The 20,450-nt window shown below is 39.3% G+C and overlaps 2 protein-coding genes across 3 annotated transcripts; both read right to left on the bottom strand.

Annotated features, from left to right (window-relative positions):
• Positions 1-694: 694 nt before the first annotated feature.
• LOC310733482 (rhamnose-binding lectin-like) lies at positions 695-5,053 on the bottom strand. 2 transcript variants are annotated; one of them, XM_083554776.1, is made up of 12 exons: positions 4,909-5,053; positions 4,752-4,787; positions 4,560-4,604; positions 4,181-4,310; positions 3,370-3,479; positions 3,000-3,044; positions 2,792-2,924; positions 2,596-2,708; positions 2,000-2,044; positions 1,669-1,804; positions 1,468-1,579; positions 695-788 (listed from the first exon to the last, which is right to left on the bottom strand). In XM_083554776.1, exons 1-11 carry the CDS (start codon positions 4,940-4,942, stop codon positions 1,474-1,476), a joined length of 933 nt encoding a protein of 310 aa, XP_083410902.1. In that variant the 5' UTR covers positions 4,943-5,053; the 3' UTR covers positions 695-788; positions 1,468-1,473. The 2 variants fall into 2 exon arrangements, with proteins under 2 accessions (XP_083410902.1, XP_083410903.1); XM_083554777.1 differs by having other exon boundaries at positions 1,472-1,579.
• Positions 5,054-10,368: 5,315 nt separating this feature from the next.
• On the bottom strand, positions 10,369-12,923 carry LOC310733724 (rhamnose-binding lectin-like; the record flags this gene model as incomplete). Its single annotated transcript, XM_083555130.1, has 9 exons — positions 12,830-12,923; positions 12,677-12,712; positions 12,519-12,563; positions 12,240-12,369; positions 11,581-11,690; positions 10,975-11,019; positions 10,767-10,902; positions 10,528-10,673; positions 10,369-10,385 (listed from the first exon to the last, which is right to left on the bottom strand). Exons 1-9 carry the CDS (start codon positions 12,858-12,860, stop codon positions 10,369-10,371), a joined length of 696 nt encoding a protein of 231 aa, XP_083411256.1. The 5' UTR covers positions 12,861-12,923.
• Between the last annotated feature and the right edge of the window lie 7,527 nt (positions 12,924-20,450).

The following is a 20,450-nucleotide window of genomic DNA, read 5'->3' as shown; positions in this document are numbered from 1 at the left end:
TATTTTTCACAGCAGATTTTCACATTTAGTCACGAAAATTAAACAAATCACAAGTTTGCATAAGATTTGTGAAAGTGTTTATAGCTCCCTAGTTTGTACTCAGCATGAAAAAATAATTGTTGCTTCCAGGTTTTACTTCACAGTTACTTTACATGTTTCTATGATCATCTTTTGCTTTTTTCCAATTCAATTGCTTTTAGTGTTTGTTACTTTATAAACCGGCTTTTTTTGTTTTTCCTATTTTCTTTTCTAGATTAAATTTTTTTCTGAAATGTGATTTTGTAATGTATGATAGTGTAATGAATAACGGTGTCCCAAGGAAAGTAAACTCAACTAAATTTAATGTACCTTTTTAAAGTAAAAAACAAAATATTTCTTTTTGATTACAGTCTTGACACATTTGCATTTTTTTGCTTGAGCACTCTGAAATGTTTATGGTCTTTATGTATCAGATTACAGATTGAATGATAAATGCCTTGGATTTTATGAACTGTCTAAATTTAAACACTGCATAAACTGTGCACATAAACTTACACAATTGTCATGCGTATTATGCTTGCATTTAGAGGATAGTTTATTGCACCTTGATTGCATCATTAGTAAAGTGGATTTGTTCAGAAGGAAGCAATTACATGTAAAAGAAAAGAGTTACATTGTAAAAAGAAAATCATTACAACAGTTGATTATATCTAATTACATCTAACATCTGTATGATTGAAGATTTAAAAGTTGGTCCTCCAGAATGCTGAGTTTCCACTGCGTGGAGAAAACTGGAGTCCCTCGTGTAACTGTCAATAGCAGTAAAAAGAAAATGGAAAAACAATAGTTTTAGTAATACAAACAAAATACGTTTCATACTGCATGTATTGTACTTCAGATATTTACTTTACACATTCTACTGAATGTGGAATATGTTAACTATACTTGAGATTTTTGAAATAAGAATAAAGCTAAAAGATCATTTCATTGTGAAAAAGTTATAGAATATAAATATAAAATATAATGAATATATAATAAACATAAAGTTAGACAAATCATATTATAGGTATATTTTGCTGTATATTTTGCACTGAATCTGAACTGTGATCTTAGCATAGTTTTTAACCCTTTGCTTAACCTTAATCTTACTTATTGTGTTAATAATATTTCTTATTTTAATAAAAATATAATTAATATTATAATATTTATAAGCAAACAGAAGTTTTCAGTTTGCAAATGGTCCACGCTGAATCATCGCTCAACATTAATGACACTTTATATACTTTAGTTGCTGTTATCACTTATGCAAATATATGAATTCTATACCACATTGCTGTTGCAGAAAATCTATAAACACTTGACCAGAAAATCAGAGAATTTAAAACTCATGTGGGCTTAAAATAGCTCAGAACCGTATCTGATAGATGTGGGGCTCAGTATTAGCTTAGAGATTGACAGAGAGAGAGAGAGAGTGATAGAGATTATAACTTACAGTTAGACACAGTTGTATGAAACTCTGAGGTACTTATAGGTGCCAAAGCAGGGGTCAGAAAAGACACCATTTGTAGCAGGCACCACACATAGGTTCCTTCCTCCACATCTACAACCAAAACAGATTTTCATCATTCCCATAGATATCAGTATATTAGTGATTATGGTCAATAAAAGTTTAATAAATACTTCAGTTACCTTGCTACCATCTGTCCTAGTGCCCAGGGTGTATAACAGTTTGCTCTGGTGATTTGATGGTGAGGACGTCCTGCAGCACATGTGAGGGAGTCAGTTCGGCCGTAGTTAGCACTGATGATCCTTATACGACGAGCACCTAAAACAAAACAAAAAATTACCAAAAGTTAAATCAAACTACTTGAAAATAAGCAGCTACAACTTTCAGCATAAATTCTCAACTTTCAAAGATTGTACACTAATGCTAATGGTAAATTGTCTCAAAATATTTGTTCTAATAGAGATAGAATTTACTACAATCTTTCAATTGATACATTTTAAAATGATCACAAACCACATGCCAGCACAGCATTGTTGCCTTCACAGGTCACAGTCTGCCCTGTAAGAATAAGATATAAATGGTTTTATATACAATATAAAATATCCGTGCTTATCAGTCAATCACATTTGAGGTTGTGTCATGGCTTGGGCTTGCATGGTGCGGGCTTGGTGTGGGCTTACTAATCTTTACTGATAATGAAACTCATGATGGAAGCAGCATAAGGAATTCAGAAATCTACAGAATTTTTCTGTCCTACAGTTTACTTTATTATGCAATAAAAATAGTTCATTGTGGGGGGAAAATGTTTTTAGATCGGCCAAATAAATCCCCTTAATCTAGTGGAGCAGCATTTCATCTCCTAAGAAAAAGACTGAAAGGAGAAACCTTATTGGAACCAATCTCGAAAGCATAACAAAAGAAAAATGCATTAATTAAATGATGTCAATGGGTCACCAGCTTGATGCAATTTTTACTGTATGCCATTCCATCAAATAGGCCATTCCAACACATTTAAAGGCAACTGCATTTATATTGCTTCTTTTATTCATAGCTTGGAAGGCTAAAGATGTTTTAGATCTTACTTGTTTCAGAGAGAGCAGGTTACTTACTAGGAGAAGGATTGCATCTGTAAGACACTGTGAGGTATTTAGGAATACCAATGCAGGGATTTGAAAAGACTCTGTTTGTAGCTTTAAGTGTGCATCTTGTCCTTCCATTACACCTTTAAATGAAAGTAAGATGTTAGCATGGCCTCTATGACAAAAGAACACTGAGTTTTACATGAAAAGAAAACAAAAGAATTACAGTGAGGCCACAGTTGCACTTGCTCTTGGAGCATTACAGTTGGTTCTCTTGGGAAGAAAGAACTTTCTTTTTATACAGGTTCTAGAATCATCACGTCCGTAGGTTGCTTTGATGATCTGAATAACATTATTACCTGCATAGAGAAACAGGTTAACCTGCTGCAGTAACATTTGGCATTTCGACCATAAAGATCATAAAGAATTCTTACCACAATTCAGTGTTTTATGGCCCCGCTGACAGATCACAGCCACCCCTAGAGAAAGGAAACAAATTGTATTCAATTTGTTAATCAGAATGTAGTAGCATTACCTTTTTATCTGTACAATATTCATCTTTGCTCTACAAGTCCCTGTGTGAGCTATCACACAGAGTAACATTTAGAACAGGCATGCCATGAGCATTCCTTGCTTGACTGAGCAAGCAGTAGTTAGCACACTAGTAGGCACACAGTAGTTAACACACTACCATCACCCATCTAAAATTATGCCTAATTCATTATTCACCGTGATGGATTGTTAACTGTGAGGATGTAATAGTATTGATCATTATTGACCCAGTCAGTAGTGAAAATTACTTACGGCCTTGGACGCAGTTGTAGGTGGTTGTGTAGTACTTGTAAGTTCCATAACATGGGTCAGAGATGCGAAGTGATTTTGTGTTTACCACACACTTTTTTAGTCCATTGCATCTGTTTGGATTAGCAAACCAAATACTCTCAAATATTCCCAATTATATATATATATATATATATATATATATATATATATATATATATATATATATATATATATATATATATATATATATATATATATATATATAATATCACTATACATACACAATTTTGAGAAAAAAATAGGGCTGAAATTAGGCTTTCTATAGTCTACACAACAAATCATTGGAAAAATAATACACAAATGCACTCCATTTGTCACTATTTGCTTGTTTAATTTTGCTTTTTGGAAAAAAAAGGCTAAAAACCGAGAAGATTAATTATGCAGTCTTCTTAATGTAAAGCTAAAATCATGATGTGGTTAAAATCATGATACATGATACAACATATGTTGTTTGTTTTTTTTGTTTTTTAACTCATAACAGTTTGAAGCTCATCGGCAATGAATGAAACATTTTTTTTAAATCCTGATGATTAAAAATATTAAGATATAAACAAAGCATATAATGTTTTTTGTTTTTTGTTTTTTGTTTTTGTATTTCTGTGTTACTAATTGTTGCCAAACTGTTGTTGTATAAACGAAAATAAAAACCAACTCAGGACAGGCTATTAAGAAAATAAATGAATAGTAATTTTGTGACAACGTTTTATTATTTTGCAAGTAGTTATCTACAATGTAATCTACTATTTATATTACAAACCAAGAAACACAATACCTGTCTGCAATTACAGAAGTCCCCATGGCACAGTTAGTTCTAGCGCACCCAAAAGGTTGACGATTAAAAGTGCAGGTGTGGCGGTTTGTACGACCATATATAGTAGACGCCACCTGTATCACTCCAGTGGCTGAAGACATATACGAGATTCCAATTAGCCACAATTTATATTTATATATTAATCATAATTCATTTAAGTACAGAATTCTCCAGGCAGAGTTTAGGTCACATTGGCCTAGCATATAGCTGACCTCAGCAGTATGTCCTTTTCACAGATATTGCAAGGTATATTTTCCTATAATAATGCAATGTTTATATACTGTACATATCTCAAAGGATTAGAGTTTGCTCTTGGAGAATGTAGGACATTGAAGCTTACCACAAGCCAGGCGCTGGACTTTACCATCACAGGTTATTACAGTGACTAAAGAAATAACATTACAATAAATTAATCACACAGATGTTTCAACATGTAAGCCTGAAATATTCACTTCAATTTTCTATGAATCTATTATCAAATATTTGTTCATGTACTATATTGGTGTATACAGTATATGCATTCGAATATTACCTCCAGAAACACGCAGGTCCAGTGCTGCAATGAGCACTGTAAAGCAAAATACAAATATGTTACTGTTCCAAAAACATAATTTTTACTATTTCTCGTGTTACAAGAGATATAACTTTAGAGGTATTAATCTGTTCGAAAAGGTTTGGAAGAAACTTACGGGTGAGCAGGGTGAACTTCAGGAAAAGCATCATGGTGCTGTATATGCTGCTGTTGAAGCTGAAAATTCAGTGCTGTACCAGTGCTGGAACTGCTCTATATAAAATGGTCTCAAAGAAATGTATTGAATAAGTCATGACTAATTAATACACTGGAAATCTTTGAGATCGAGTCAATATTTGGATTGTTGTTCTGCAGTTTTTCTTTGATAACTCAAGAGGCAGTCCAAACATCCGTTTTAAGAGTTAAAAGGTTTTTTTTGTCACAAAATGTGTTATTTCCTTGTTGATGTTGGCTTGTGTATTGTCTGAATGAGAGTTAGTGTTCATTTAGGTTCATTATTTTCGTGATGATTATTATTATTATTATTATTATTATTTTTTATTTATTTTTTTTACATCAACCCATGTATTTCCACCAAGTACGGTTTTGTGTTGTAAATTGTGTGCCCTCATCTAGTAAAAGGTCTTGTGTTTAGGGTAAAGCTTCGGGTGGCTTCTAACAAGGTCTCCAACTGAAAATCAAACATAAATAGTTTACTTATGGGCAGTTTATTACCATCATCAACATTCTGGGTACAAATCCATTTAAACAAGAAGTGTCTTTTATCCTGCTTTCTTGGTATTTTTTATAGCCGAATTGTAAAAGGCATATTTGAGGAGCTGTGTTTATAATACTACTACTACTACTACTACTACTACTAATAATAATAATAATAATATTAACATTGAAAAAATTATAGTATTCAGGATAAACAATGTAAACTGGAGAAAAAGCAATCTTGTGTCTAAAGCATAAATCAAATATTGATTTTGTCTTGAACACTCTATGAGCTCTATTGTGGAGAGAATGATAGTAATTAAGTAATTAAGAAGCTCAACCATCATATATCAGAGTATTGCTCTGATCACTCTTAACAAACTCTGATCACACAGCAGATTTTTACATATAGTACACAAGATACAATGACAACTGAGTTTACACAAATCAACCAGTTAAAAATTTTATATACACTTGATTTTAAATACAGTGTGTTGTTACCTGGATAATCAACAAGTGTTTCTATGTTTTCTGATAGTTGTTTATTTTTCTTTTTTTTTTATCCTGTGCAGTTAAATGGCCCATTTTCCATAGAAAGTTATCCAGGAACTCCACATTATTTGATTTTCCAGTATTCAAAATGTGCAAATATTCCCCAATTCTCAAGAAGTAAAGACGATACATAAGAATCAAAAACTATATAGACATTGTTGTAATAGAGGTAAAATATACAAAAGAATTTATTAAGAAAAAAGCCAGTTGAAGCCATGACCTAATTTCACAATATATAGTGACAGTCTTTCAAGCCGAAATGGAGAAACCATGTTGAAAATGTTAAAATGAAAAAAAAAAAACGCATGAAAAAACAAGTATACGTTTATTATTCATTACCTTGAAAATCATCTTCAGCAGCAATAACTTGAATTAGTAGTGTTTTGTATAACTTTATTAGTCCCTCACCTTCACAGGAATTTTAGCCTACTCTTCCTTTTGGCTTTAGTTTATTAAGGTATGTGGGCATTTGGTGCATAACTCTCAGCCACAGTAATTCAGTTGGCAACACCTTGATTCTGTTATACTTTTTCCAGCATTCTACTGAAGATTTGCTGGTGTGCTTGGGATAATTGTCCACTGTCATGCCCTCATATTTGATTCTAGAATACCTTGGTATACAGAGTAGTTCATGGCTGACTCAATAACTGCAAGGTGCCCAGGTCCTGTGGCTGCGAAATAAAGCCCAAATCATCACCCCTCCACCACTGTCAAGTCAAGTCAAGTCAAGTCAAGTTTATTTCTATAGCGCTTTTCACAACAGACATTGTCTCAAAGCAGCTTTACAGAAAACAACAGTGAAGGTGAATGGTGTGCGTTTGTCCCTGATGAGCAGCCGTGGCGACTGTGGCAAGGAAAAACTCCCTTAGATGATATGAGGAAGAAACCTTGAGAGGAACCAGACTCAAAGGGGAACCCATCCTCATATGGGTGACATCAAGAGTTTGATCATAAATCTTTCAACAATACAGAACACTGGAGAGAGAGAACTTACATGAGTACTGGAGTTTAAGATTATAAGTAAATGTTCTTTCTGCAGTTTTTGGTATAAAAAGCTCAACATTTGTGATCTGTCCTTCACAAAAGGTGCCAAATGTGGTGCCATGCATTATGGCCAAAAATCTTGATTTTGGTCTTATCTTTCAAAAGGATATTTTTCCAAAATGCCTGTGATTTGTGGCGTCCAGCGTGATACTAAATTTGATAGTAGTAATGGCTACTTTTTACTTAGGTACATGTCAGAGCCCAAACTTCTTTACTTTACTTGAGTAAATGGTTTTGTTTACATTTTCTTTTTTGTTTACATTTTGGCTACTGTTCACTGTCAGTGACAACAGGTTTACTAGCAGAGCTATTTTGTGTTTTGTGTTTTGTCCTGCACTGTCTTGTGTTGTCTTGCACTGTCTTGTGTTGTCTTGCACTGTCTTGTGTTGTCTTGAACTGTCTTGTGTTGTCTTGCACTGTCTTGTGTTGTCTTGAACTGTCTTGTGTTGTCTTGAACTGTTTTGTGTTGTCTTGAACTATCTTGTCTTGTCTTTGCACTGTTTGCACCAGGTTGCACACATGCACTGTATGTGGCGAGGACACCTACTAGTCCTTAGCCCTGTGTTTTCTGTTTCTGTGACTGTTGTTTAATGTAGCATCAGGGGTCTGAAACAATGTTGTTTCGTTTCACTGTGTACTGCGTCTGCTATATATGGTTGAAATGACAATAAAAGCTTCTTGACTTTGACTTTGACTTGAGTAAAAAAGTGTAGTAAGTATTGTAACTTTTACCCGAGTATTTTTTTTAAACATGACCATCTGTACTTCTACTAAAGTGAAGGATGTGTGTACTTTTGCCACCTCTGCATGCACCTGAATGCTCCAGACCAGCACTGCTAAAACTTCCGCTTTTATTGCAATTGCTTCTGATCAATTAGTCAAGGGCAATCAATTAGCAGCACCTGGCTGCTTCTTAGCCTCTTAAATCGGATGGAAGCAGTAAAAGTGTTATATATATAATTTATTTTACTTTATTTTATTTTATTGGCACAGTTTGAGATGCCATGTGTTGTTATTTATCTGCCCTTATTTGGTTTACATAATCCTAAGACTTGATAAGGACCACAGTTTTATTATATTTTGTTACATAAAACCATAGAATTCAAAGAGGGTGTATTTTATATTTTTACATGACTGACATGTACAGTATATGTGTATGACGGAGGTCATAAGTGTATGTATGCCTTGTAGAATCTGCAAAATATTACTAAAAAAAAAGTAATACAAGAGCAATCATTATTAGCAAACAACAAAAGCTATTATGTTTTTTAAATTAAAACTGCTTTGAATAAACTTTTTCTCATAGCAAATGTGTACATATCATTAACAAGAAACAGTAGTAACTGGATTTAACACAAATAAACACTTGGTTGTGTCACAATGTTACTGTGAACAGATGCTGCTTTTAATTGGGTTTTAGACTGTAATTGTAAATGACATTGTGTCTGTAGCGGATATTCATTGGTAATTGGCACAAAAGCATCACTGAAATAATCTTTCATACGTTTAGGTATTATTCCTTTCCTTATTTTCTATAATAAGTAATAATTTTCCTTTGTTGTTTTGTTGTTCAAATTGGAGAAAAAACAACAAATTTAAATGATTGTCACATTTATAATAATAACAATAATAATAATAATAATAATAATAATAATAATAACAACAACATCAACAATATAGTGCATTAAATACCTAATACAACCCTCAACCGTGTTATGCTTACATTTAGAGTATAGTTTATTACACAGTCATTAGTAAAGTGGATTTGTTAAGGAGGAAGTTATTACATGTGAAAGCCAAGTACATTTCAGAAAGAAAAACATTACAGCAGTTGATTACATAACATGCAAATATGAAGCGCCTCAACAATGCATTCGGACATCAAATATGTAAAACTTTGTCTGATTCCTTTTCAGGTATGAATATGGAGTCCCTTATGTTGCTCTGTCAGAAGCAAAAAAAGAAAAAATAATGAGTAATTTCATTAAAATAAATTTCATACTGTTCTGTATTCAAAGTCTCCCTGAAGTGTACCTGAAATGTTTAGATTAATATTTTCTGCATAGAGTAAAACAGCTTTAGTGATCAGCATTTGTAAGCTTAAACTTCTCACTGCTAAAAAATTAACCACTGGATAATAATAAAAACAACAAACAAACAAACAAACTAAAATCCTACATTTAAAAATGTATTGTATTTTCAGAGTCAAATTTCAATTACTCTAATCTAATTAATTATCTAATCTAATGTTAATAACATTTCATGAATGCCTGATCAATTAAAATCTTTCAAAATAAACCAACAACAAAATATTTTTGCTTTTTAATAGGCAGATTGTGAAAAAATTGCTTATTTTGTGTTATGGTTTAAATTTACCATTTTACATTGCAATTTTTATTAAGGAAGGTCAAATATTAAAGGTCATCTATATGCAAGAATTTGTTTCAGTTAGCTAGCTAAATTCTTACAATGTCATATTCATCATATATTGATATTCACATTTTCAACATTCAACTGTAAACTCCTAAAATCCTCAACTCTGCAATGTGCATATTTTGTACCTAATTATTTATACTGTGTACTTTTACAATATATTTAATTCAACAGTAATGTTTAAGTACATTTAGTATAAATTATATAATGTTAGTTATATGTATAAATCTATAAACAAATTTACATGACTTTATGTTCAAACAGCATGAAGAAAATAAAAGACTTGGTACAAAGACAACAAATTTGATATCAATTACCATAAAATTCCAGTCTTAATATTCTAGTGCTTTATGCACCATATGATTATTATTTCTTTTGTCTTTTTTTTTTCCAAATTTACCAAAGTTTGTTTTTACTGTTACTAATGTAATACTTATTCACTAATAACTTTGCATCTAAACTAAATAAAGAAGTGAAAATTATCGTTTTTTAGGGGTGCATACGAAACTGTGAAGGCACATTTCAAAGCCATAGAAAAAAGTTATTTTCAATAACAAATACACAATTCCCAAGAAAAAACTTTTAGTAAGAACCTACAGTAGTCTATGTTTAGTTTTTTCTTTTACGATCTCCTGTTTTGGTTATCCAAAACATGACATTTAAAATAGAAGCTCTAGATGTATATCTTGGGTTTTGCCTCAGGAGACTGCATTTGTTGTAAAAATAATTTTGAAAGCAGAGAGCTGTCTATGGGAGAAAAGCAAGTCAGCTGAGAAAATAGCGAAAATCAATCCAAGCCATGGCATCAGCATTTATTTTTTCCTGAAAAAGAAAGAAATCAATGGTGTACTAATAACCAGTTTTCGAAAAGCCCTTGGAAAACAATAACAGTTTATGGCAAACTGAGAGCTGTGAATAAAAAAATCAAAAACAGTCAGTGGCATCAGTAAAAACCTTCATAGTGCAAAGGTGAAGGCACTTCAGGAAGACATTGAAAGAAGTATGAAAAAGTTGCCAGTACCACAAAATACAATCTGGTACTTTTGCTCACCTAAGGTTTTTTTTTGGCTTTCGCAGACAGTGCCATTGTACAGAAAGCATCTGTAAGACACAGTGAGGTATTTAGAAGTCCCAACACAGGGATCTGTAAAGACTTGGTTTGAAGCTTCTAGTGTGCAACTTCTCTGTCCATTACACCTTTAAATGAAAATAAGATGTTAACATGGCTTCGAACATCATAAACATGACGTTTGGGTATAATCTTTAAAGTAACAGAAAACAATGATTTACAGTGAGGCCACAATTGCACGTGTTCTTGGAGCGTAACAGTTAGTGTTCTTGGTCAAGCAAGTGGTGGCTCCATTTGAACAGGTTGTAGAATCAGCACGTCCATAGATGGCATTTATGATCTGAATCGCATTATCACCTGCACAGAGACACAGTTTAACCTACTTTAATAACAATCAGCTGCCTAACTATTAAGATGACTTGTTCTTACCGCAACTCAGTGTTCTATGTTCCTGCTCACAGATCAAAACCACCTCTAGAGTAAAGAGACAAAAATGCATGCAGATGATTATATATGTATGAAAAAACACAATCCATTCTCTTTTTCCATACTTCCTCTCACTTGAAGAGATTAATCTGTTTATGAATATTATTTGCCTAATAACAGCCGACCTAATAGCCGACCTAATAATATTATATGACTAATATTATTAGTTCTCTAAACACACATTCCAATGTTGTCTGTTCAGTGTCTATATAATCCTTACGATGTAAGTTTGCAGGGTACATGGAATGTCTTTGTCTGGGTTTACGCATCTCTGGTTACCATGTCTTCTTACACAATCAGGAACAGTTACAGCTCAGGTTTTTTTCCAGTGTGTAAATAGATTTGTCTGTTATCTGCATTAAACTGAAAACATATGTGCTATTCTGTGTGCTGTGTGTTTCTTCCCTGATCAGAAAAGACACCACGTCTTCACACCATCACATCGTAGATCGCATGAGAAACCTCGCCAAGAAGTGTTGTTCAAAGGTTTTTGTAAAAGTACCAGTAACAGTATTGCATCAATATCAGTTGGTAGTGAACATTACTCACGGCCAGGGATACAGTTGTATGTGGTGTTGTAGTATTTATATGTTCCAGGACATGGATCAGGGATGGTAAGTAAATCAGTCCTTAAATTACAATGTCTTAGTCCATCGCATCTGTTTGGGATAAACAAACTAAATTCCATTAATACACACACACACACACACACACACACACACACACACACACACACACACACACACACACACACACAGACACACCCAACCAAGACACACACACACACACACACACACACACACACACACACACACACACACACACACACAGACACACACAGACACACCCAACCAAGACACACACACACACACACACACACACACACACACACACACACACACACACACACACACACACACACACACACACACACCTTCTTTCTCTCTCTCTTTTTGTCACACACACACACACACACACACACACACACACACACACACACACACACACACACACACACACACCTTCTTTCTCTCTCTCTTTTTGTCACACCCACACCCACACACCCACACACCCACACACCCACACACCCACACCCACACCCACACACACACACACACACACACACACATCTTCCTTGCTCAATAGCTCTTCTGAATTGACTTAACATGTACTATAACATGTATATGATAAACCAAGAAACACTATACCTATCTGCGATTGCGAAAGTCCTGAAGACACAGTTAGTTCTATCAAAATGAGAAGCAGTACAATTAAAAGTACAGGCTTTGTGGCTTGTGCGGCCATATACGGAAGACTTCACCTGTAGCACTCCAGTGGCTGAAGACATATAAATACATTAACATTTAAATAAAACAATTTTTAATTATACATGGATCATAATACAATTCAAGTACAGGTTTCTCCAGAAAGAGTTCAGGTCCTCAGTTTACATGCTCCTTTAGAGAATGTAGGATATCAACGCTTACCACAAGTCAGGTCAAGGACATTTCTATCACAGGTAATTGCAGTCTCTGAAAGCAAACATTAATTACATAGATAATTAATTACATAGATAATTAATTACATAGATAATTGAAGACGCAACCATTTGATATGTTGGTGTTTAAATGTATTCAAATATTACTTCCAGAAACATGCAGGTCCAGTGCTGTTATAAACACTGTAAATCAATATACAAGTATGTTACTACATCTTCTCATTATAAGAACCAAAATTACTGCTGTTTCTCTTCATATTAGAAGTATTTTTCCAATAGAAAAGTATAGAAAAAACTTACAGGTGAGCAGCGTGAACTTCAGGAGGACCATTGTGATGCTGTTTATGTTAAGATTGAAGATGAACCTTTAATGCTGTATCACTAGAACTGCCCTACTTATAGCAAGAACCAGTAAATCAGTCATGACCTAAATTAATACATTTGGCGTCTTTGTTAAAGAATCAATATTTGTATGGTTGTTCATTTGCAGTGCAAATAAAAGTTTTTTTTTTTTTTTTTTTAAAGTACAAAATTTTTTTTAAGAGGATGTGTGTTTTATGTTGATGTAAAAATGTGTTTGTTGGTTGCTTTCCCAGAGGTCCAGCTTTGGCAACTTGGTGTTAAACAATCTTCCAATCAGATGTCTGTGGTTAAGATATCTTAACCACAGACACTAGCACTTATCTACTTTTAAAGATTACAGCTCCAGTATGCTAAATAAACAGACTCCTGATGGCTGTTTATTGGGGTCTTTCAGATACCTTTGAATATCAAACAAATGGTTTAACAGAATTTATTTGATCGCAGTTTATTACTCTTTCCACCACCTTTTTTTTGTAAGGTTTACAGCTGATTGTCAAAGGCATATTTGATGGGTTTTGTCAATGGTAAAATTACTACAGTACACATCCTTCATCTGTCATATGGAAGACAGCCATAAGCCATTCTGCGAATTCAGAAAAGGTTTATTATGAAAAAGAAGAAAACAAGTCTTTTGTTTCATTTTACAGAATTTACTATTTCTTGAGGAATTTTTTTCCAGTTTTAAAAATGAAACTGAGCTCACAGGTATCTTTTACAACAAGTGTCCCCGACCACAAGGCCGCAGAACAATACCGGCCCGTGGATTATTTGGTACGGACCACACAAAAAGAATGAAAACGTTTACATTTTTATTTTATTTTCCATTTGATTGACTTTCATTAATCTAATTTCATGCACATGTTTCTGTCCCACTGATTCTGCATTATTATGGTAAGTTACATTTTCGTTATATGTAAATGAGTGAATAATTAAATCATATAATATGTATAATAGTAATATAATATGCATATTATTGTGTGTTACAATAATGTCAGGGATCACCCTGCTACTTCTCCGGTGCGCGCCCCGCCCGCCCGGAGCGCTTCGCCATCATACTGATTCCACACACCTGTTCCTCATCACCCGCACAGCTATATAAACGCCTCACTCACACCACTCCGTTGTCCGTTATTGTTTGTGTTTGGACTCTGAGTGTGTTCTATGTTTTCTACGTTTGCTTTTGTTTAGTGTGCATTAAAGTCTGTTTGCTGTGCCTCGGCTTCCGCCTCGCTCACTTACGCCTGACAGAATAACAGACCTTAAGAAAGAAAGAGAGAAAAGGAAGGAGAACTCCGAGATCTTTGCCCCGCGCTTACCTCGCGATGGAGGATCAGGCAGTCGCCGAGTCTTCGGCGATACAAGATCTCATCGCCGCGCTCCAAGCCGCCTTCCCATCTGCGGCGGCTCAGCAAAACCCCCCCGCGCTCACCAGCAGCCCCATGGCGCTTCCGGCCGCGTTTTCCGGAAAGGCATCAGAATGCCGCGGCTTCCTGTTACAGGTGAATCTCTACATCGAGATGCAACCACAGCGTTTTCCTATGGAGCGGTCGAAGGTGGCATTTTTCATCTCCCTCCTCTCCGGGAGAGCGCTGGCATGGGCACAATCGCTGTGGGAAGCGGCCGGCCCGGTGACGCACTCATACGCCCGGTTCACCGAACACTTCCTGGAAGTCTTCTGCGCCACCTCCGAGACTTTCACCACAGCCGACCAGCTGCTCAGGTTACGTCAGGGAAACGAAAGCATCACCGATTACAGCCTCCGTTTTCGCACCCTGGCGGCATCTAGTGGCTGGAACGAGTCAGCGCTACTGGGAGTGTATCGGATGGGTTTAAAACCGGAGATATGGCAGGCAATGGCCATTCATGAGGATTCGGTGGGGTTGGAGAGCTTCATCCAGAAATCGATCGGGCTCTCTCAGCGCCTAGCGGTGGAGGATCTCACTCCACACCCACCGAGCTCTCCACAAGGTACATCTGCTGCCCCGGAGGGCTAGGATCACAAAGGCTGTCCAGAAGGGAGAGGAATCGCCGGCTCGCAGCCGGAGGATGCTTGTACTGCGGAACCTCGGGGCATTCCATCTCGCAGTGCCCCACACGCCCTGCTCGTGCCGCGGTGAGTACTGTCGAGTTACCAACTGACATCTCCTCTCTCCCTAAACTCGCAGTGTCTCTCATAACCCCCACTCCCTCCATCTCTGTGCATGCCCTAGTCGATTCCGGCTCAGCGGGGAACTTCATCTCCCAGGCCTGCCTCGACCGACTACGCCTCCGCCGAGAACGGGGCTCCTAGGATCTAGCCATCCAAACCATCCAGGGAAGGCCGCTGGGTGAGGGGTGGGTGAAGTACTGCACGCCGGAGGTGACTCTACAAGTGGGGCTATTCCATCGAGAGGTGATCCGGTTCCTGGTCTTGGAAAGATCCACAGTCAGTGTGATCCTGGGGAGGCCCTGGCTGCAGAAACACCGGCCTAGATGCTCTTGGGACCCCTGTGACATCCTGGAGTGGAGTCCCCGCTGTAAGGCACACTGCCTCTCACATCTCTGGAGCCGTGATCGGAGCCACTCGTGTGGAGGAAGCCACAACCGCAACCCCTGTGGAGATCCTGAGAGAGTATAGGTCGTATGGTGATGTGTTCAGCGCGCAGGCCGCCACCCGTCTCCCTCCTCACCGACCTTGGGACTGCTGTATCGACCTGCTGCCCGGGGCAAAGCTACCCAAGGGTCGTGTGTATCCCCTGTCCGTTCCTGAGCGCCAAGCCATGGAGGAGTACGTGCAACAGGCGCTTCGTCAGGGGTTCATCACGCACTCTTCCTCCCCTGCTGCGTCAAGCTTTTTCTTCGTTGGAAAGAAGGATGGAGGTCTGCGGCCCTGCATTGACTACCGCCAGCTAAACTCGCAGATCGCACCTCTTCCTTACCCCCTCCCAGGGAGGCGCGGGTGTTCTCCAAGCTTGACCTCCGGAGCGCCTACAACCTGGTGCGCATCAGGAAGGGGGATGAGTGGAAAACAGCCTTCATCACCCCCTCGGGCCACTATGAGTACCGGGTCATGCTATACGGCCTCTCCATCTCTCCCGCCGTCTTCCAGGGGTTCATGAACGAAGTATTCCGGCCTTTCCTCCAGAGATTCGTCATGGTCTACATCGACGATATACTGATCTATTCCCGGGATCTGGAGGAACACCGGCGGCACGTGCGAGCGGTGCTTAAAGTACTTCGTTCCCAGCATCTCTACCTGAACCTCTCGAAGTGCGAGTTCCACCACCCTACCATCCACTTCTTGGGCTACATCATCAGTGCGGAGGGTATCCAGATGGAGAGTCGAAAGGTAAGGGCGGTGAAGGAGTGGCCGGTTCCGGAATCTATCAGGGAGCTCCAGCGCTTTCTAGGGTTCGCCAACTTCTATCGCCGGTTCATCCAGGGCTACAGCAGGATCACTGCCCCACTCACCTCGCTCCTCAGGGGAAAGGCCCGCACCTTGAGGTGGAACCACGAGGCTCAGGAGGCCTTCGACGAGCTTCGCCGCCGTTTCTGTTGCGGCCCGGTCCTGCGTCACCCCGATCCCCGGAAGCCTTTCGTGGTCGAAGTGGATGCCTCCTCGACCGGGGTAGGGGCCACCCTGTCACAAAGATCCGGATCTCCCCCCCAGCTCCACCCGTGCGCGTTCTTTTCGCACAAGCTATCCACCACCGAGCAGAACTACGATATCGGGAACCGCGAGCTCCTGGGCATCAAGCTGGCCCTAGAGGAATGGAGACACTGGCTTGAGGGTGCCGAACACCCGTTCACGGTGGTTACCGACCACAAAAACCTCCAATACCGACGGGAGGCTCGGCGGCTTAACCCCCGACAGGCACGCTGGGCGCTGTTCTTCACACGGTTCCGCTTCCAGATCACCTATCGAGCCGGGACCCTGAACGGCAAGGCCGACGCCCTTTCCCGGATATACGGGCCGGACGAGCCTGGCGAGCCTGAGCCCATCCTCCCCCCCGCACTTATCCTGGGGCCAATCGTCTGGGAGGTCGACCAAGAGATCGCCTCCGCTGCTCGCCGCGTCTCCGCTGGACGCACCTTCGTTCCTGCCTCGTGCCGGCACCGTCTCTTTAGATCTGTTCACGAGGGACCAGGCACCGGCCATCCAGGGGAGAAGCGGACCATCCAGATCCTCCAGACTAAGTACTAGTGGCCCGGCCTGACCCGAGAAGTAAGGCGCCTCGTGGAGGAATGTCCGACCTGCGCAATGTCCAAGGTCCCACGCCACCTGCCGGTGGGAAAGCTGATGCCGCTCCCCGTCCCTCAGCGTCCCTGGTCGCACCTGGGGATTGACTTCGTGACGGATCTCCCCCGGTCAGAGGGCCACACCTGCATTCTGGTGGTGGTAGATCGCTTCTCTAAGGCCTGCCGATTCATCCCCATAAAGGGGCTCCCCACTGCACTCGAGACGGCGGAGGCTTTGTTCCATCACGTCTTTCGGAACTTCGGTCTCCCGGAGGAGGTCGTGTCGGACCGGGGCCCACAGTTTGCGTCTCGGGTCTGGAGGGCTTTCTTCCGACTCCTGGGCGTCTCGGTAAACCTCACTTCAGGATACCACCCCCAATCCAACGGCCTGGCGGAGCGAAAGATCCAGGAGTTGAGTCGCTACCTGAGAACCTATTGCGGCCAGGATCAAGAGGACTGGAGTAGGTTCCTGCCCTGGGCCGAATTTGCCCAGAACTCGCTACGTCAGGACTCCACGGGGCTCACCCGGTTCCAGTGCGTGCTGGGGTTTCAGCCACCCCTGCACGGTGGCTGGACGCCCCCCGTTACCGTCCTGGGGACCTGGTGTGGCTGTCCACCAAGGACCTGAAACTCAAGCTGCCCTGTCGCAAACTGAGCCCCCGGTTCATAGGGCCCTTCCGGATCACCGACCAGATCAGCGCAGTGTCCTACCGGCTCGCACTGCCGCCGAGGTATCGTATCCATCCCACATTCCACGTGTCCCTGTTGAAACCGTGTGCCTCTTCTGTCTCTCGCCCTCCAGGTGGCCCCGTAGCGCCCGACCAGCCGGAGATCGTGGACCAGCCCGGGGTCTACGTGGTCAGAGAGATCCTGGAGTCCAGACGGCGCCGGGGTCGCCTCGAGTATCTGGTGGACTGGGAGGGGTTTGGCCCGGAGGAACGGTCTTGGGTGGCCTGGCAGGACATTCTGGACCCGGCGTTGCTGGCGGAGTTCCACGCGGCTCTTGAGGGTCGAGGGGCAGGCCGCGCCGCCGGTTCAGGGCGTCTGGTGCCGCCCCTGGGGGAGGGGGTGGTGTCAGGGATCACCCTGCTTCTTCTCCGGTGCGCGCCCCGCCCGCCCGGAGCGCTTCGCCATCATACTGATTCCACACACCTGTTCCTCATCACCCGCACAGCTATATAAACGCCTCACTCACACCACTCCGTTGTCCGTTATTGTTTGTGTTTGGACTCTGAGTGTGTTCTATGTTTTCTACGTTTGCTTTTGTTTAGTGTGCATTAAAGTCTGTTTGCTGTGCCTCGGCTTCCGCCTCGCTCACTTACACCTGACAAATAATCCCCCTCTTCTCCCGACCTTGAACCCCCTACAGATTACAGACATCTGGCCCATCTTGATCTGGGGAAGAATTCTCTTGTGTGAAGCTATCGCTGTTTTACACCACTGAGGCATAAATTGACACACCTCGCAGAATTTTCAAAAAGTTTATTTTTAAGTTTTGGAAGTTTATCTACACGTTTGTTTTTACAGTGTGTTGTGACCTGGATGATCAACGACTGTTATGCTTTGTGATAGATGTTCATGAGTCCTTTGTTCATGAGTTGTTCATTATTTGTCCTAAGCAATCAAACTGGCCATTTTTCTTAAGTAAGCTTTTTCATGACCTGCACATTATTTGAAGTTCCAGCAACCAAATGTTGCAAATATTTATTGGTTTTTAAGCAAAAGTTATATAGAAGGGGTGAAATATGCATAAGATGCTGAAAATTAATTCTTAGTGAATATCTTAAGAATTGACAGTTTCACAAAACATAATAATGTTGATCATCCAAACAGTATTAGGAATTAAACACTTGATGGGGGATCTGGACCAGCAGACTGGTACAGTAGGTGAGATTTTATGAAATCCAAAAGACAAAAACAAAAAATCGCATTGAAGCAGTAATATTCAGTAATTCAGTAATATGGACAGTATATTCATTTTTTTTTTATATTTCCTCTATGTTTAGGCACACTAAATATTTATTAGCCCCAGATAATTAGAGTGTCTCACAATCATAGCTATTTGATTAGCTGGAGACAACATTTGACTGTGATTAGAGTCAAAGACACCACACTGCTGTCAGTTTGTTCCTCTTCATTCAGTTGGACACTAATGTGTCTTCATCAATGCTGACAGACTGGAAGGACATGCAGGCACATATTTGTCCAAATTTAATTGCTAGCCTGAAAGGTATAGAAACATTATCACTTTGATGAAAATATTTAAATATTTATTTTTAGTACTAAAGACTATTTGTTAAATCACCAGTGTTGCTGAATGCTTCTTTATTTCTACTCAATTTGCTAAAAATCTAACAGGAATGTTTCATATTCAGTACAAATAGTAGGATTGCAATTGCAAACGCTTGTTTGATACAATAGTTCTATAAATTATATGACTTTTAGGCAATATATAACAAAGGTTTTGTTGAGTTTTGCTATATATATATATATATATATATATATATATATATATATATATATATATATATATATATATATATAGAGAGAGAGAGAGAGAGAGAGAGAGAGAGAGAGAGAGAGAGAGAGAGAGAGAGAGAGAGAGAGAGAGAGAGATATTAGGGCTGTCAATCGATTCACTATTCACTGAGATTCAGGTTGTTTTATTTGTGTCTGAGAAGAGAGATGACAGAGACGGCAGAGAGCGCCCCCTGTCTGTTTTCTTTATTTTACAAAAGCACAGATTTTTGTTGTTTTTATGAGTGTATACTAATAAAAGTGGACCCTTTACATTTTCGAATAATGTGTTGCTGTTATCTATACGATCAAAAAAGACAAAGTAATTAAAGTTCGTTTCGGCATTATGAGGGACAAAAAACACAAAATGCTCAGTGTTCATTGACGGAAGTGTGCATCATGGTGGAAACAAATGTTTAGTGACAATTTTTTTATGGTTAATTAATTAATATTTATATTAAAAATTGTCAAACAGAAATGTGCGCTGAGTTAATCACATATTAATCAAAATTGTGCAATTTGATTAATGTGCAATTTGTGTAATCAAAATAGCCACAGCTGGACAGAGCATTACATCTTGCAACTGCGACACACAGACTTTAGTGAAGACATTAGTGAGGTGGAGGAGTAATTACTTGTTAAAGGAAATAAGTAAGTTTTAGAAATAAAATCATTACAGCAAGCAGTCGATTATATAAGATGCAAATATCTGCATGTTTGAATATGCAAAATGTGGTCTGATTCCTTTAGACTAAAGAGTTTCTACTGGGCAGTAAGCTGGAGTATCTCCCGTATGTCAATAAGTCAAATAAATACTTTTAGC

Source organism: Silurus aristotelis (assembly GCF_946808225.1).
Source record: "Silurus aristotelis genome assembly, chromosome: 11".
Classification (NCBI taxonomy): Eukaryota; Metazoa; Chordata; class Actinopteri; order Siluriformes; family Siluridae; genus Silurus; species Silurus aristotelis.
Note: the sequence above shows the minus strand (reverse complement) of the source record. Positions and strands in the feature narration are given on the sequence as shown.

What these genes read in the sequence shown, in the direction of transcription:
- LOC310733482 (XM_083554776.1), bottom strand. Translation starts at nt 4,942, where the DNA reads ATGATGCTTTTCCTGAAGTTCACCCTGCTCACCC. An exon ending in CCATAAAACACTGAATTGTG is followed by an intron (nt 2,925 to 2,999) that starts GTAAGAATTCTT and finishes TTCTCTATGCAG; the next exon opens with GTAATAATGTTATTCAGATC. An exon ending in CAATGCTGTGCTGGCATGTG is followed by an intron (nt 1,805 to 1,999) that starts GTTTGTGATCAT and finishes GTTTTGTTTTAG; the next exon opens with GTGCTCGTCGTATAAGGATC.